This window comes from Amblyomma maculatum, chromosome 3 (genome assembly GCF_055883805.1).
Source record: "Amblyomma maculatum isolate TAMU_Amacu chromosome 3, ASM5588380v1, whole genome shotgun sequence".
Taxonomy (NCBI): Eukaryota; Metazoa; Arthropoda; class Arachnida; order Ixodida; family Ixodidae; genus Amblyomma; species Amblyomma maculatum.
Window position 1 is genome coordinate 128,857,824 of NC_139346.1, and position 19,188 is coordinate 128,877,011.

General features: G+C 43.2%; 1 protein-coding gene across 1 annotated transcript in view; it reads left to right on the forward strand.

Annotated features, from left to right (window-relative positions):
* Positions 1–19,188, forward strand: part of SerT (Serotonin transporter) — an 81,129-nt gene that overhangs the window by 16,910 nt on the left and 45,031 nt on the right. The window contains exon 4 of the mRNA XM_084596897.1: positions 16,868–17,006. Coding sequence (XP_084453023.1) covers positions 16,868–17,006 — 139 coding nt within the window. The remainder of the gene's footprint in view (positions 1–16,867; positions 17,007–19,188) is intronic.

Genomic DNA, 19,188 nt, shown 5'->3' on the forward strand with positions numbered 1-19,188 from the left:
GTTTATATGATTGAGATAATAGTGACCGGCCGGCACACTTCCTTTGAGGCCTATAATGGTCGCAAAAAACTAAAAACTTTACAAAGATGGGATCGACATCGTAAGTCTTATTGGGCTTTAAGCCCACCAGCTCAATTATGTTAGCTTTCCTTCCGGCTTAGCGGTAAAATAATCAGAGAATAGGCATTTATGTTCTTTTAAAGTGACGATTGCATCCATTATTATACATCCGAACGAAGGTTGAACCATTTGATTTAAACACCAATTTCCAATCAAGGGAGTTGTTGAAATGTGTAGAGGAATTTGAAATATCCACCTGGCGTACAACTCAAGCGTGCCGAATATTTCTATGGGTATTGAGAAAAATATATATCGAGTTAAAACAAATAAAATATGGAGTTAAAAACACAAATAAACACCAAGAAACAAATTCCATTGTTACATTGTCCTTTATAAACGATGTCCTTTGCATTTTCGAGTGGTCCTTTTCATTTCCTATTAACTATTCCTTCAACAAACACTTTCAAGCATTCCTGAAAAAGGTGCGTTCAGAAATGAATGAAAACATTTGCGTAACAAACTCTGTGCCACGACCGATATAATATACTGCAAAACTCATCTAAGTATCTAGGCTAAGTAACTAAAACTCACTAAATAACTTTTTAATTGTAGCAATTGGGTGGTTAGTGCCAAAAGCTAGCAACCGTGAACAAGCCAAAGAAGTCTCAATTCTGCGCGGTAAAATCTGTTGCACCATGCTGTCCTTCCACAGAAGTGCAAACAAATTGCGCTGAGTTTTAGACGACAGCATCTACTCTGTATTAGGCCAAAAAAAGAAAAAAATTAGTTTGCCATACTTTGAGAAGGTTTCAAAGACGAGTCGGAGGCGTGTCGCAAAAAATATGCACGTGACTTCATATCACGATTGTGACGCAACCTTTCTTTGTGTAACGTTCTGGGTGACGTCATATCATTTCGCTTCCCATTTGGCATCTATCTGCATGTCGAGTTGGAGGTTAGGTGCGATAGCGATTCGAACCGACGACATACGGACCAGCTTAGTTCTGCGACACCGTGATAGCGCTCAGCGAAGCGGTGAGGCTGCTTAGCTCAAACCTAGCACTATAGTACTTCCAACTGCATGTCGTTAACTGTAAGTGTGTATGGGTGTATGGCCACTGAGAATTGGCGCATATACTGCGCTTTCCTTCCCAGAAATATCGGTTTAAGAAAAAATAGTCCGGGAATGAAAGCCCGGTGTTAAAAGGGTTATCGCGCTACTTCAAGGCGAAGTTTGATTGTCGCCCTAATTTTCTAATCCTTTCCTGCTGTCGCCGCCTCTCAGCTGTAGCGCATCTGCATGTCGCATGTCGCATATGCATTATATAGAGCTCGCTCTGGTCAGCTGAGGTAGTGGTGGAACCTTCCGCTGGCCTCTAATGGATGATCGGTATTTTAAAGTATACTTCCTTGCAGCACAGTCGACATAACGTTTTTTTTTTTAATAGCGATGGATACCAAACAAAATAATTAAAGGGGACAATACTTTCTGGCCTTACCTACAACTCAAAAGATAGAGCTGTTCTTTTGGTTGTTCGCTTCTAAATTGCTGCAAGCTCCTCTTATTTATACCATTGATGCTTTATCGTCTTTATCGCGGCTTCAAAACACGGCGCGCTCTCTGCAGTTTGCATCCCTCAAGCGCCAATTAACTGACGCCGGGAACACAAATTATGGTCAATGTATATTACCTATAGACATACCACTGCAACAGAGCATCCGACTTAAGGCCGCAGGTGATTTCGTTGACAGAAACCGCGGTTGATCGCAACACGGCCGTGCATAGTGCCACACGGGAAATCGGCCGGCCCCAGATGATGCGCTAGTGCTCTAATCGTGTGTTATTCTTTTGTACTTTTGTTGTATTTTGCTGTTTAGGAGCTGGGAAGTATTCACATTAGTCTTTCCTTATCGAATACATTGTTATAGGTGTTTCTGAATATCCTCCCGAATGTGAACATTTTATTCACTGTATGAAGCTAGTTTCAGTAATTAACCAGATCATCGTAAATACATTGTTATAGGTGTTTCTGAATATCCTCCCGAATTTTGAACATTGTATTCACTGTATGAAGCCAGTTTCAGTAATTAACCAGATTAATCGTAAATACCTGATTGGTTACAAAATGCAACTGGATAATTATTAATTGCAAAGAATTCCGCTATTCCCAAAGGGACTACTTCAGTATGCAACTTGTTTATCTTGCTGGCGACTAATGTTTTAGTTTTAGTGGTTGACTTAAGTTAGTCGGAACACCCGTTATGCTCACCCCTGGCGGACCTCCTGTGGCGGCAGTTTTCCCTACAGCTTTTATCAACTTGTGATGCAAGCGTTCGTTGTACAGGGCTTCAAGTGGTGTCATGCCATCTCTCGTTGCATTCAGCAAGCAACAACTAGTCAAGTTTCGCGCTAGTTCGCGACACGAATATTCGAACCGAAGCCGTACACACCTTCGATTATTTTATTAATGTTGCGAGTATCCTCAGAGGGACGGAGTGAAAGTGCATACTAAGTCATAGCAGTGTAGGCCATTCGAATTTGGCGCCATTGCCACTGAATCACGTCATCAGCAGAAATTGAGTCCGCACCAAGCTCCATGCGCGTTGCTCGCCTTCACTTTGTAATACGAAAAAGAAAAGCGTCCCTATTCTTTGCGGTGCGGGACTTTGCATATATTTTTCTTCGTTTTAAAACTGTTATGCACTGTCTTGTTCACGGCTTCTAAATCAACTGTTGGGACTAACCATTCTCCTGCGATAATGAAAAAAAAATTATTTAGTGGGAGTTAATTAATTATACAGATCATTATGGGAGTTTTCTAGCACATTGTGCCCGTCGCGGTAGAGATTTTGTTCTGCAATTAATAATTTTTCCTATCTTGGGCCCATAACTTCATAAACTTTTGAAATAGTTCGCTGAGACACCTGGTATAGGCAAAAAATAATAATAAACAATTACTCGAAAGTTTCAAAGGCGCTCGTTTACCGTGGGAAGTGCAACAATGGCAATAGAACGGATAGCTCGCAAAAAAATGACAATTAACAAATGCCTCACGACAGTGGCATAGTGCTTAAGGCGCTAGACTACTCTACGCAGGGATGCGGGATCGAAATCCAGGCCGCGGCCGCCGCTTTTAGATGGGGCAAAAAACAAGGTGATCTCGGTGCGATATCGGTGCACGTTAAGGAACCCATGTGGTCGCAATCTCCGGAGCCCTTCATTACGGCGCCTTTTATAGCCTGACTCGCTTCAGAATATTAAACTTCCAAAACTCTTTCCTAAACCATGATAATTAACAATGCTTGGAATGTCACTGAAAGAAAAAAATATCAGTAATAATAATGACCCAAACTGAGTGAGTTTGTTTGTACCATGATCAAATACGTAGACACTGATCTCTCCTATGAGACCACCAGGAAAGGAGTAGAAGTACTAACGAAAAGTAACAAAACAGAAATGAAATGTACATTCTTGACTAGAAGGAAATGCCTGCTGGAGCTGTAAGTACGTATTAGCCGAAAATAATTCTGAATCCTCCAATACTGCGTACTTCACTAACACAGGGCTGCTTAACGAAGTTGCATAACCTAAATAAAGATTTAAATGTTAGGCTAAAGAAAGACTAAAGAAAGATTTAAACGCTTAACACAATCCTTGTTCTCCGAACGAATTCCGTGGCCTTTTTTGCTTGCGTCGCGCGTGGAGGACTTGAAGGTTACAGATTCTTTCCTTCCATTCGATATTTACGTAAGCTTCGTATTTTTTCTCAGTATCAGCCTAGTTTTTTTTCTCACAGGGGGCGTAACCTCCTGCTATGAGATATTTCCGAAATCAAAGAAATGCGCCAACAAATATTCCACGCGCACTCACAAGAGGATAGCCCAGCAGCGGCTGCGCGAAACCCCGTTGGCTTCCCTCCACCGCTTCTCTTCCTTTACTGAGGGCGGGAGCCTGTTGAGCGATCGATGTGGCCGCCAACCTGTTGCAGCGCTCGTCCCTTATCGTTGGGCCACTGCCGTCGCTGCTTATCGGCGGTCTGCGTAATGGACCCCGAAAACCGATGCGCGCTCCCATTTTTCACCACTGCCGCGTCGAGTGCCTCCGCGGGGCGGCCACCAGATAGGCGCGGCGCGCATCGATGCTGCCCTTGTCTGCTGCTGCCCGTGGTTGCTCTCCCAAAGCTCCTCATGAAAGTGGGAGGGGGGGGGGGGGGTGGAGGGGGAGAAATGAACAGCTTTAAGGAGCCAACGTTCCTCTATGGGACGTCGGCCGCATTGCACGAGAAAACGGAAGGCCTAGTAGCCTAGTCATAATGGGGCCGATATGCGGATGGGAGCGCTCCAGCCCCGTCTCAAAAGGAAACAGAGTCAGGGTGGCCGCCTTATATGAATGATATTGAGCTATCTCCGAGCCTGAAAATAAGCTGACAAGTGCGAAATAGTAAGCGGTGCGGAATATTTCAAGCGGATGGCCTTAAGGAAATGGCAGTACAGTGCTGATGCCCCCACCCCTTCTGTACACAGATATGTAGCAGCAGCGCTGACCATCTTTTAGATGAAATTAGCAGCACTGGATTCGGAGGTAAGTTTACGGGGTGTTCGGTTTAAACTCTTGTCGAATGCGCAACAGAGGTAAGAGATAAGAAAGCTACAGAGAATGCCGACAAATTTTCTATAGAGGCGAAATAAAAAAAGAAACTGCAAGGTCTCAAGCCTGACAGACAGGAAAGAGCTGAGACAGCTATGAAGGTTAATCAATAAATGTTAGGTAACCGACGTAAGCAATTATAACGCGGAGAATACTGAGCAAGCGCTCAAGACTGTTGGTACCTATAAGAGGATTAGAAAGAAACAAAGTTCATGCAAAATCAGTTGTATGCGCGCACAGTGTCTTTAAAGATATAGAAAAAATTGTCACTGTAACCTCAGATTTCGAACCTTACCTATCAGTAGCTGAAATAATTAGGGTGATAACGAAAAGGGCAGGTGTTCAGAGCAACTAGACATTATGCCAATAATAACATAAGAAAACGCTTAGAACGCTTAGTATGGAGCACATTAGACGTAACGCAAAGGGGTAAAGTCGCTGGGTAGAAGCAGTTATCTGCAGATTAGTGAAATGACACTGGACAGATCATGCTAAAAAAGTGGTCACGCTGTATACGCAGCGCCTCATGACATATCAAGAGCGCTGGAGTCTTGGCAGAATACAAACAGTATCCTTAATCCGTAAGGAAAAGGATATCAAGTGCTTGAAACGTTACACGTGGATTAGCTCACTGTTGGCTACCTTGAAGGTATTTAATAAGATATTCGTCGCTAATCGAATCACGACAATCTTATACTTCGGTCAACCAGAGGAACAGGCATGCTTCCTTAAAAGCTACTCTATTCAAAATAGATCCTATTCATACTAATCAAACAGGTTATAGAAAATTCTCTGAATATAAAAAACCTCTATGCATAGCCTTCAGTCGAAAACTCAGCATTCATGCGTGCTTTGGGGAATAAGAGGTTTTAGGATTCACATGTGAATGTATAGTACGTCTATATATGGTGACTGCGCTGTAGCCACATTCCTACGTAAGGAAAGTAATAAAATCCCCAATAAGGAAACCTGTAAGGAAAGCATTATGCATTGCTTCTTGCACAAATACTCAGAGGTCTGGGTGGGAAACAAATAGAAAGAAGTGATAATGGACCATATCTCAATAATTCCTGACTCACAGCTGGTAGTACTTCAGGGAATGAACTGCAAAGGGTGATTATACCTAGACAGGCAAAGCAGGAAAGTAGGTCAAAAAATATTATGCAGTAACTACTGGAACATTAGTTTAGGATAGGTAGCGAGGCGCTGGAAACGGGCAGCATACGTTTATTCAGGGGAAGTAAGAGCCGCAGATCCGGATTACAAGAGAGAAATAACTAGACGAATAAGAATAGGACTGCACGCTGTTCTCAAGAACTCTCAGCCTATAAATGGCCGTCTACCAGTGTCACTAAACGTGCACACCGAGCAGAATAAATCAGAGAGTTAATAACGTCAACGCTTTCAGGGGTTAATAGAAAACACGATTTAATAACATTCTAGACGAAGTGAAAAAGACAAAATATTCATGGGCAGGGAATGCGTTCCAAAACGGAGAGAACCGATGGTCGCTAAGAGTACTAACTGTAATCAAGAGAGAAAAAAAAGGAGGGGGGGGGGGGGGGGGCAAGCGTAGTAAATGGCGGCACAAAGTGGCGGATCTAGGACCAGAGCTGTTTAAATTAAGGGATATGGGAGTTTCTGTTGTCTTGCAGTGGGCGCTGTCTGACTGGTGATTATGATGACTAGAGCTCGCGTCCGCCAATATCGCCGATGCTTCTTTGTCTACTCCTTGCATGTGGTAGCTGGCAGGTAGTTGTAATCCGCATTCACCTATATCACCGACGTTTATACGATTGTTGGCTTGTGGTGAATGGTTTTTGCTCGCTAGTGGATTTCAGACTCATGGTAGCGCTTTTGTAGCCACTGCAATAGATAACCTCACCATCGTTGCAGGCGAAATTTCCCCTTTTATAGACTTGCCCAGAAATGCAGCCGTCAAGAATAAGAGGACAAGAGGTTCGACTCTCGGCTACAATGGAGCAAGACCTCCACTTGTGGCTAATGGTTATCCTTAAGAGCCGGAGCTTGTTCCGGTTGCTTGATGACAATAAGCTACGCGACTTACTTTATGCAAGTCTCTCATGATGCACCTTGCAAATCGAATCTTCATCAACTTATTTCGGTATGGATAAGTAACTTCCCGCTATCAACGTCTTCTTACGGTGTGTTAAGCAACCACTGGGATTCACAATCACTGGTTTTTCTTATCTTTGTCTGAAGCCTAAGCGCCCTTGAAAACGAAACCTCTGACCGATTCTGAAACCGATGTCAGGACCGAATTTCTAGCTCACCTAATTAGCACTTGGCTTAACCATCCTAAGTCCACCTTCATTTTTCAAATTGTAACTGCAGCCCAGATACGCAATAAAATCTCGTGGTGTCGGAAAATTCTCTCAATATAACATGATATGGTCGATTGCGGGTTAGTCTCCATGTGTGTGACTCAGTGGTGCAACATCACCTAACCAAGTTTGCAAATACGCTGAAAGGCAGTCAGCAGGCTCGCTGATAACATGACCTGACTGAGAACGGTAGCGAGTTTCGCACCTTTTGTAATCTGTGCACGTCTACTTTGTGCAAATATGGGAAGATAGCTACGTGCGCGGTTTTGAATGTAGTGACAATCAAAGCCTTCGTGTCTACGGTATACCAAAAAACTAAAAGACACTCCAAATTCCTTGGTTTGGAAGGAAAACCCAAGATAAAGGCTCAAAGAATTTAAAGATAAACAGCAAGAAATTTACCACTACAGGTCGTATTGCAATGATAGAAAACTCTTGGAGCAACGTTATTTCGGATGCCATCTGCATCTACTGCTCGGGTCACGTTAGCGTCCTTATATTTTCTTGCGTGTACATGTGTCTAAATAACAACAGGTGCAATAAATGTCAGCACAGTGATTGGTCGCTGATACAGTTCCTAAAAGAAGGGGCATTGTTTCCATACATGACTCAGTACTAAGGAGGCATACAAAATTTTAAATTAAAGTTGTAAATTTAAACAGTCATATGTCATATACTGTGTGCTGGACCTACTGACATGAAAAGTAGGTTGGTGTTAATATAAACATTGTAACAGTCATTTTATGTATGTTTCCCAGAAGGCGAGGAACACAACGTCAGCAAACAGGATGTGAAGCATTTCTTTTTTTGTAATTTGATCGAAAATCCAGCTAGATTAAATGGCTTATATGAAGGCTGCGCTTTTTGTAATCGAAGCAACAGGTTGTTACGGGTTAACAGATGGCGAAGTGATGACGACGATGTCATACACTTGATAATGTGAAAAAATAGCAATGATTATTTAACATTGAAGACGATCTGTTACACGCGCTTGAAAAACATATGGCGAAGCGATGACGACGATGTCATGCACTTGATAAGTTGAAAATATCATCATCATCATCATCAGCCTGATTATACCCACTGCAGAGCGAAGGCCTCTCCCATATTGCTCCACTTAACCCGGTTCCGTGCTAGCTGCATCCACTTTAACCCTGCGAACTTCTTAATCTCATCCGCCCACCTAACTTTCTGCCGCCCCCTGCTACGCTTTCCTTCCCTTGGAAAATAGCAATGATCATTTAACATTGAAGACGATATGTTACATGCGCTTAAAAAACAGATGGCGAAGCGATGACGACGATGTCAGACACTTGATAATGTGAAAAAATAGCAATGATTATTTAACATTGAAGACGATCTGTTACACGCGCTTGAAAAACATAAGGTGAAGCGATGACGACGATGTCATGCACTTGATAATGTGAAAAAATAGCTATGATTATTTAACATTGAAGACGGTCTGTTACACGCGCTGGAAAAACATGGCGAAGCGATGACGACGATGTCTACACTTGATAATGTGAAAAAATAGCAATGATCATTTAACATTGAAGACGATCTGTTACACGCGCTTGAAAAACATATGGCGAAGCGATGACGACGATGTCAAACACTTGATAATGTGAAAAATAGCAATGATTATTTACATTGAAGACGATCTGTTACACGCGCTTGAAAAACATGGCGAAGCGATGACAACGATTTCATACACTTGATAATGTGAAAAATAGCAATGATTATTTAACGTTGAAGACGATCTGTTACACGCGCTGGAAAAACATATGGCGAAGCGATGACGACGATGTCATACACTTGATAATGGGAAAAATAGCAATGATTATTTACATTGAAGACGATCTGTTACACGCGCTTGAAAAACATGCATATGGCGAAGCGATGACGACGATTTCGTACACTTGATAATGTGAAAAAGTAGCAATGATTATTTAACATTGAAGACGATCTGTTACACGCACTTGAAAAACATATGGCGAAGCGATGACAACGATTTCATACACTTGATAATGTGAAAAAATAGCAATGATTATTTAACATTGAAGACGATCTGTTACACGCGCTGGAAAAACATATGGCGAAGCGATGACGACGATGTCAAACACTTGATAATGTGAAAAATAGCAATGATTATTTACATTGAAGACGATCTGCTACACGCGCTTGAAAAACATATGGCGAAGCGATGACAACAATTTCATACACTTGATAATGTGAAAAAATAGCAATTATTATTTAACATTGAAGACGATCTGTTACACGCGCTTGAAAAACAGATGGCGAAGCGGTAACGACGATCTCGTAGGGAAGGCCGTTCCAGTCTGAAGCTGTTCGTGAAAAGAGCGAAGCAGAAAAGGTAGTAGTGTGCAATGCTGGGCGAGCAATTTGCAGGGGGTGATTGGTGCGGTGAGATATGCGTGCTGCGGATGTGATTTACGGTGCTTAATTCAGAGAAGAATAAAGAAACTTGTAAAAAAGAGTGAAGATAGCGATGCGGCAACGAAATAAGAGGAGTGGCAATCCAGATTTTACTTTCAAAGTTGAAACACTGCTGTCGTACGAGTATGAGGAATGAATGCACCGGACGCCACGATTTTGAACAGATTTCAATGCAGTCATTAGATATGCTTGATGTGGGTTCCAGATAGCAGATGCATATTCTAAATTCGTTTTTACCAGTGATTTGTATGCCAGCAGCTTTACCTGCGGTGGGGCAAGACGGAGATGACGCCTAAGAAAACCTAGTGTTCTTTTGCTGTTGAAATGATGTTACTAATAGGAGCGCGCCATGGCAGATCAGAAGAGATGGTTATTCCCAGATATTTGTACGATTCTGTTAACTTAATCGATGTTTTAACAACCGAGTAGTAAAAACGATCATTCAGAGGCTCATCACGCACTGATAGCATTCCTTGCTCCTATATAGCCATATCACAAAGGCGTAGGCTATGAGTAGCTTTCACACAACACGGGCGCTCGCAGCTCGCAACAGAATAACAGGCCCGCGTCGTGAATATACTCCAAAAATATAGGTAAAACTCTCTCACACGTTGTACTCTGTGTTCACCTCAATAATCGACTCAGTATCATCATCATCATCATCAGCCTGACTATACCCACTGCAGCGCGAAAGCTTCTCCCAAATTTCTCCACTTAACCCGGTTCTGTGCTATCTGCATCCACTTGACCCCTGCGAACTTCTTAATCTCATCCGCCCACCTAACTTTCTGCCGCCCCCTGCTACGCTTTCCTTCCCTTGGAATGCAGTTTCAATATAAGCCGTCTTAAAGTTTATTGAGCTGTAATATGTGATTCCAGAAGTGAGCGGTAGTGGTATATGGGAGTCCAGCAGTTTTATAAGCGTATTTCCTGTTCGGGAGAAAAGTAGAGGTCCGGACTAAAAGCTGTAAAAACCGCTTGATGGAATCCTGGCCCCCTTGCAAAGTTGGCGATAGCGGTGGCGGGTGTGCCAACTTTGTGGGTGGGTAGTGGACGGTAGCTGTAATATTGGATTCCAGTAGTGGGCGGTAGTGGTACTATGTGACCCCTGTATGGGCGGCCACAGCTATGTGTGATTCCAGTGCGTGGATGAGTACGCGACGGCCACCACGCCGAAGTAATATTAGTGTGCATGCTCACTGCAGCAAGTAAAAAAGAAGGAGAGAACATGTTGCTTGTTTTTGTGGGCGCAAGTGTCTTGAGCCAGGTCCGCGTTCTCTTCTTCCGTCACTGCACAACATACGGAAACAGCAACTTCAGGCGCAACCACGGAAGCGGGGGTGGGAGCTGGGGCAAGGAAGGTACTAAAAATATGGTAGGCTGAATGAGTCATCTAGCTTTATATTTTTATATCTCCTCAGCACACTAGATAGTTAGCAGGTGAGTTCGGCGCATTTGTTAGTAATGCCGGAGACATTACTATCGTGCAATTATTAGTGTTACATTGCACCCTTTCAGCACACGTCTCACGATTTGTGCCGCGTTATACATTTAAATGAACCTTTCTTGAGTAACAAAAGTAGCAAACCCATTGTTCTATTCATAGCACTTCCACAGAATTGCTGCTTTCAAATGAACCTTCCAAAAAACTTTTTTACTGCTATGCTGCAAAGAATAAAGAAACAAATTACCCTCGCACGGGCCACATTTAAGAGATATGTCTCAACCTAATCAATTTTGTGCTCAGAAATGATCAAAACATTCGCTAGTAAGTTTAGATTCAATTCATTTACGAGCAATTAGAATATACTCCAGAACAAATTCACCGGAATTTAACGATTGCTTTTGAGAGACAGTACACGATCATCCACTATGAGGATGAACAAGTGCTACTGGCCCCTCGGTTCTGAACGCATATGCATCCGTACAGGTTGCACCCTGAAATAAAATGGCAAGCCATGCGAAGCGCCAATATCAGGTCCTTCTCAGCCTGCGCCCATTTTGTATATGTATTGCTGCGTCGTAAGCAACAGCGCTTCGAAGAGACCAACATTTGCTGACGTGTTCAACCTAAAATTAGAAGAGTCTGTGCTCGAAAAGAACGAATATTTTCAAAGATATTGCTTCTCGATACCAACAGCTTAAGGTTTGCACATTCCCATAATGTTTGAAAAGGAATGGCAAATGCACACGCTTTGTTGCTTTTTATGCGTTCTCTTCAGTGCCTTCATGAAAGTTTTTCTTTTATCTGCGTCTTTCGCCTTTTACTCAGCACCCGCGGAGCTCTTCCTCCAAAAACATTCTTTACCAAGCAATTAAGCAGCGATTTCCCAGAATAGGCTCGCTTTTATTACTGTATTTTGAAACAAAGTGCTGAATATGAACACCTACAGCCTCTAAAAGTGGCTAAAAATATGATAAAAATAAATAAATTTTATAATGCTTTATTGGGCAGGATTCACTATTGTAAGGAGCGCTCGAAATGTTTCTAATGAGCGACATAAAATTACCGCAGGTTGGGATCAATAATTGTAATTATCTTCATTGGCACATAGCCTGCTAAGGGGTCGCGCGCCAAAAGAAAATTAAAACGTAGTGTTCTTGATATGCTTTTCTAGCGCCTAAAACATCGCATCGGTTTTATTTTTGCTTTAATTTTGATTTCCTCCAATAGCGTCGCACTATTCTGCCGTTTCTTGCACACATGCTTGAAGTAATGCAATAGAAGTAGTAGGCAAATAACTAATACTACCGTACGTTCGATCGCGAAACCAGTGCAGTCCGAGCAGGAAGGATTACATAATTTTTTTGTTCGGATGTGCTGTCCGATCAGGCAACAAGGGTTACTTTTCAGCTGCGGGTTTTCTCCGTGGCGTCTGTAATAGTAATAAATAATTTCCACACATGGAAACCCAGCCAACAGATTAAAAATTTATAAATATCAAAAACTTTAAATTCGAAAGAAAAACTAATGAGGAGTAAACTCTCAGCTGGACATCGTTGCCTATAAATATATTCTTAATCAGGTGGATACTTCTCTCAGATTTATTCTTTAGCGTCTTCTGAACCCAATCGTGGGCTGACTGGCAAAACGGATAGAGGCCATGCTCATGGCGTTGCCAGGGTGGCTTCTCAAGCGTCACTTATGTCCTCGTCTGAAGTTCTCGACCATAATTAAATGTGCCACTTTTTTTTCCCCCACAAAAATTACAACAAGCACTCAAGACAGCATGGACCTTGGTGAAAATAGAGTTTTCGCTAATGATGTGTTGCAGTAAATGCAGCTCAGAAGTCCAATCAGCATACTCCATTGTATCATCGCCTCCAGCTTCGTTTCACTTCATAGCTACCAAAATTAGAAACACTACAAGGTTTGACTGTTGTTTTACTCTCTCTAAAGAGGAATGCTAAGAAGTGCGTAAGTCGTGGTACAATTGACCAGAAAGTTTTAAATGGACATTATGGCGCCCAGATGCATCACCAGGAAACGTTTCTCTCCGGTTCACGGTTCCGGTTTCCGCAGAAAATAAATTGTAATAACTTTTCCTTCATTTGAAACACTGGTACAGTGGTGGTGGTGGTGGAAAATATTTACTAGTTATTTTCTACAAGGAGGCGTTTGGGTGGTGTAGTGGCACTATGCTTACATGGCTACCTTATTTATAGCTACAAATATTGCTATTCCACAGCAATGGCCTCTTGACTACTCATTCTAATGCCCGCTAAGCTCCTGACCTTCGATCATTCGCACGCCGTTAGTATCGTGCGATTGCAAACCTTCCCTTTAAAATTTGCCTTTTTCGGCCGGTTCTTTTTTACTCATAAGGGGCTTAAATGCCCCACGACAGGATTTTTGTTCTGGCTCATTTGCTCTTTTTTTCTGACACCTTGATTATTGACGCTGTTCACTATAAGATTCGGCTAAACTATATGCCCCCCCCCCCCCCTCTTTTACCCGAGCTGCTATACTGTGGCGAGGGTCAGAACAAAACACTTCAGCTGATGAGTGTTCGCAGGCCCAAAAGACATATATCTAAAGGAGGCCGGGAGGGGGCTACGCAGCTCGCTTGTCGACAGGCGCCGACAATAGTCTCCTCCGCCATGTCTTGGGGCAGCGGTCATCGCAGTGCCACCCACCTCGCAATCGCAGTATCGGACAGCGCAACGTCCGGTTGTGCCAGGTGCAGGGGCCTCGGCACTGAGTTGAATCTGCAAGCCGTATTGCGCCACGTCACCTACAGGGTGGTCCACTTCTAGCTATATCACGGTCACTGTTTATAAACTGCCATTGCGTCTGGCCCGGCCAAGTAGTAAGGCTAAGTGGACAACAGCTCTACGCGCCACCTCCGAGTCTCTGTGTGGTCGTATCGTTTTTGCTTCGATATGAGCCTGCGTCGGAAGCAATGTTGGTTCGAAAGCAGCTACCGTGTTATAGTCGAAATGGATGACCGTATACATATTTTTCTCACAGCTTCGTGCATGGGGAGGACTAGCAATTTCTAACTGCGTGGTCATTATTTTCAGAGCGACGAAACAAAAATAAGTGCATGACACGTACTACGTCACCGTAGAGCAGGTCCTTCGAACAAGGTGTCGTTACCATTGCATCACTTTATCATCGGACGCCGCATTTCTACCGAGCTTTCTCCGAGTTTCTCGTTCTCGAGCGGAATACGACTTCGTCCCGCTGCGAGCCTTTACAGAGTAAGTTTTTCTTCGTTTGAAAATCTGGTGTGGATTTTCTACCTCACGCATTCAAACTCCTCACTGGGACTACACACAGAACAGCGATAATTGAAAAGTTAACTAGTAAGCTTCAGTAATTGTTTGTAAATTTGAAGAGCCCTGCAAGAAATTGTGTTCCTCATGGCTGACAGTCCTTCACAATATTTTGGAATTTTTGAAATTGCTTGCTGGAACACCGGATATATTTGTTGCAGATAAAACGAAGCAGTCATCTGTTTTGTGCCTGTACGTTGCATTCTCGCCGCAAGCGATATGTTATTTTGCAGTTGGCGTTGTTGGCTAGATTCATCTACCTAGTTTTGTGCGCTAAGGTTCACGACCAGCGCATTCTTGTTGTTGCTAATTTCGGGCCAACAATAAGGGCTGCTGAAAAGTTACAGTGAAGGAGTGTACGCGACTTCGTTTCATTACATTCCGTCGCGACCAGGCACCGGTACCGAAAGACGTGAAAGTGTGGTTGTTTAAGCATAGAGCATATTTATGCTGAAATGAAAACACCATTTAAACCGTCAATGCGCGCCGTAATTGCGCTAGTTTTGTGGAGGTGATGAAGAATGGCCTCAAGGATTCGCAATATGTTTTGGGGACGGCCAATAATAGTTTTTAATCTCACTTGTACGGATTTGTTTCGACTGATTCGGAGTCTGGTTTGGTTTGGTTTGGTTTATGGGGTCTAAGGTCCCGAAGCGACGCAGGCTATGACAGGCACCGTGGTGGCATTTCCGCAAATTTCGCTCATGTAGGGTTCTTTAACGTGCACGGACATCGCACAGCACACCTGCTCCTTGCTTTTCGCCTCCATCGAAAAGTGGCCGCTGCGACCGGGATTCGATCCCGCATCCTTGGGCACAGTAGTCGAGCTCCCTAACCACTCCGTCACCGCGGTGGGCTCATGCTGGGTCTTTATAGTCACGCAGACGATAGACGTCCTAAGGCTAAGGCCCCGCAGACGAAGTCGGACCTTTGTATTAGATGGCCTAATGATAATAGGCAGTAAATAGCAGAAATGAGAGGCGAGACTTTGTATGGGACTGCCCTGATTAAAGTAAGACATTTAATTTGTGTTATCGGGCTTTTATGCTGCATGGCGATCTCGTTTCCCTCATCGAATGTGTAGTACAAAGTGTCCCTTTGAATCTGATAGCTAGGATCGTGTATCGGGATACTCTTTTCTGTGAACCAGTATTTGGGCGTCTTGGTCTCTATCTGTTGCTTTTTTTTAATGCGATAATATTTCCAGCCTGATGAGGGGCGTCATAAAACCTACCATCAAAGCGTGTCACAAAACTATACCCCAAAAGCACGTCCTCGTCAAATGGAACTTAACAAAAAATATTGCTTCCACGCAACGAATCAGACCATCATGCTTCCGTGTCCCAACCAAGCGCGCTAACCGCTACTCTACGACAACTTCTGTTTTGTCTTTATTGCCTTCATTTTAAAAACATTACAGGCTGATCGATTTCTCCAACGTGAGCCGGTTTAATGTATTGCATGTACACTACCCTACGCCGAATTCATGCGAGCGTGCCCGAGTAAAGACGCTGGATAGCGTTCAGGAAAATAGTGTGCAAAAACATATAAAACGAGCAAAATAACGAAAATGAGAAATAAAAATTTAGTGAAAGGAAATATCACTTTCAAAAAAACAAATAAATAAACAAACTAAAATTATACTTGACGACGCCTCTAGTGTCACAGCTGCAGCAGCAGCAGCAGCAGCAATTACGCTGACGTTTTCGCATTTATTCAGTGAAGTTTCTGCAGCGCTCACAATTTTTTGTTTTATTTTTCGATGCATAATAAAGCTCCGGCATTTTTATAATTTTAAATGGCTGTTAGCTTCTCTTCAAAGAGATTCTTTTGTTGCCGTCTCCCTTCTAAAGTTGGATCAGTTTAAAGAGCAAAGTAAAAGGTACCTTTGTATTGTGTGCCACTTACCTATGCTGCAAATCCGCAAAAGAACGCCCATATGCGGATGCAAAACTGCAGAATTTTCTATCGTGAGACAAATAGGCCCAAGGTTACACCTAGAGTCTGCGTATGATTATTTTACAAACGATCTTTGTAGCCTTCTTAAGGCCTAACTCGACTACGAAGTGGCCCACAATTTCGACACAATTTATAGCGCCTACTTTTCACGATATTAAAGCCCGACTGGGTCAGAAAATCACTCTCGTTAGTGACATTCTAGGCGAAATCAAGAAATGGTTATGGGCGGGGAATTTTTTGGCAGGTAATATAAGAGATGTTAACCGATGGTTGCTAGAGGTAGCAAAATTCCCTTCCATGTGCAAGTGCAGTAGCAAGGGTGCTATAAAATGAGGCGGACGAATGAGGTGAAGAAGTTTCCAAGAGTCAAATGAACTCAGCTAGCACAGAACTGGCGTTGTCGATACGAGCAACGTGGGAGAGGCCTTCGGTCTGCAGTGAGTAGGGTCTGGCTGATAGCGATGATGACGATAATGAAGCCCAAAACTTAGCTGCAAATTAAGGCTTTTGCATCGGGAATGGTTTCTGCTGGTAGATGAGCGTTAGCAAGTACTGTGATCTGTGCAGCTTGTGCATGATGCGTAATGCTTCGACCGACGGTTACCTGTCCCCTTCGCAGGCGGCAAGTGCTTCAGATCCACCGGTCAGGCGGCATTGATCACATCGGCGGTGTGCGCTGGCCGCTGGCCCTGTGCCTGTTCGCTGTCTTCGTACTGGTCTACTTCTCCCTCTGGAAAGGCGTCCGCAGCACTGGAAAGGCAAGTGGCGCAGCGAATTCTTCTTCGCGGCTTACACACGTGCGGCTGGTAGGGCAAAACTGCGCGTGTCTTGGCATCTGTGGAACGAGAGTTGGTTTATCAAACGAAAATTCTGCATTCTGAGCAATTCTCTATTGCCGTCTTCAAAGGTCCGTTCGCAGTTCTAGGGGATTACCGTAGCTTTGTTAGTCATTTACTCGTAGCCATGGCAGATGAATTTCTAATATACAACAAATGACGACCCGGAGCCAGTCTCTTCGTATGACCATTTTATTCAAATTTTGACGCGTGCTTGGCTAGCGAGTCTCCGTTACTAAGCCTCTCAAGTCTGGTAACCTTCAGCATTGACTGGCATTTTGGCTAGCCTCTAGCCTTGTTTCACCTTAGTGATACCTAACAAACTATTCATCTCTCTCATTATTCCTAAACAAAAAAAATTACTGAAGTGCATATTGCTTTTAACTTACATCAAGACAAAAAAAAAACACTAGTAGAGCACTGTTGACCACTTTAGGTCCTACAATATGAGGACATTTTTCACCTTAACTGGGCAAACATTATTGGCTATTTCGTAGCGGTGAAGACGGGAAATGAATAAATGTATCAGCCTCAGTCGAACGTACTTGTTGGCCAGGCGCCAAGTCGTGGTGAATCGCTCGTGCGAAAAAGCGGGAACCAAATATTTACATCTTCAGAAAATAGTTCAGAATGCTGTGGAAACAAAGAGGTATCAAGTAGAGGCATCTCTAGGCGGAAACATATAATTATTTCTGCTCTAACGCTTGTGCTGCCACAATTCTTTGCTCATTTTTCGATGCTTTATTTATCGCTGGCGGTATACTGCCTCATCATCTTGTCTGCAACGCGAAATGCAAGCCAACTGATCTGCAGTTGCCGTCATCGGAGACATCACCTCTTGTGAGGTTAGTTTTGTTTTGTGTGGGCGGATGTTTCGTGTCCCTTCCAGATATATTGTCAAGGCTATATATTGAGCTCATAGCTTTCAAGCTTCCCAGTCGCTACCAAATCCGAAGGGGCTTTGACACTGTGACACGGCGAATTCGATTGTCTTTGGGAGGGTTCATCATCTCGTACCGTGTTGTTATGGTGCCACTAGTGCCGTCAGTATATCTGCTATCTTCCTAGCAATAAATCAGCTAGTTTAACTTGAATAGTTTAGAAAAAAATGTTGATTCGTTTCAGTGATAAGAAACTCTTGAAAAAAATTCATTATCTTCAATGAGGTGCATAGGATCTAAGGAGTTTCAAAATGCTGGTGCTGAAGGCTTAACTGTCGCTACTAACGATCATATTGAGCCTGCACCATTGTTTCATCGCCCAGTCTGTCATTTTTTTTCTCTAGCGAGGCATTTAGTAAATAACAAGTTTTCTCGCCTTTCAGGTTTTGCACTTCTCTTATGTCTCTCTCCAGCGCGTTGCGATCAGCATACCGCGTCTTTGAACGCACGAAGCCACCACAGAAAAACATACTGTCGCCGCCCCGTCTATCGTGTACATTATAGGCTTAATGGCCGTCACGGGCGCCTGCACTGCAGCACACAAATTGCCTTCGAGTTGTTTGAATGTACGGTTCAATTCTTCGAAATAATCGTGCTACAAAGCTATTAGGAGCCCTAACTAGAACATAAGTTGCCAATAACGGTGACATGAGCAGAAGAGAAAGCTAAGAGCGTTGTGAGATATGACAACCGCAAAACGCAACACTAAGTTCTATTGGCGTCGTCGAACTCAGTTTCATTGCAGTGCGCGGCTCCGTGGACTCAAATCTACTTTGCGAGTCTGCTCATCTTCCTTAGCAATGACTCCCTTTAACGCGCCAGACTAATGGGAGCAAAATAAAGCGTGGTTCCAGCATTTTGCGAAAAGATACGTGAGAAAGTGAAGAACTTCTATGGCACAATATCCCTAGCTTTGATGTCATTTATTTTATTTAATTCATTCCTTCCTCAGACACAAGAACCTCTTGGCACTATGAAATCGCTTTTTCTAGCATCAACGGATTTTATAGTAGAAAAAAATTACAACCGCGATTGCGTCATTCTAAACAACAACAGAACAGGTTTTTGACGACAATGATAAATTGTTCAAGTAATCAAACGTATAGAGCGTGTGCGTAAAGCATGTCAAGATTTATTACGCCAACACTTTAGCCCATATGTAC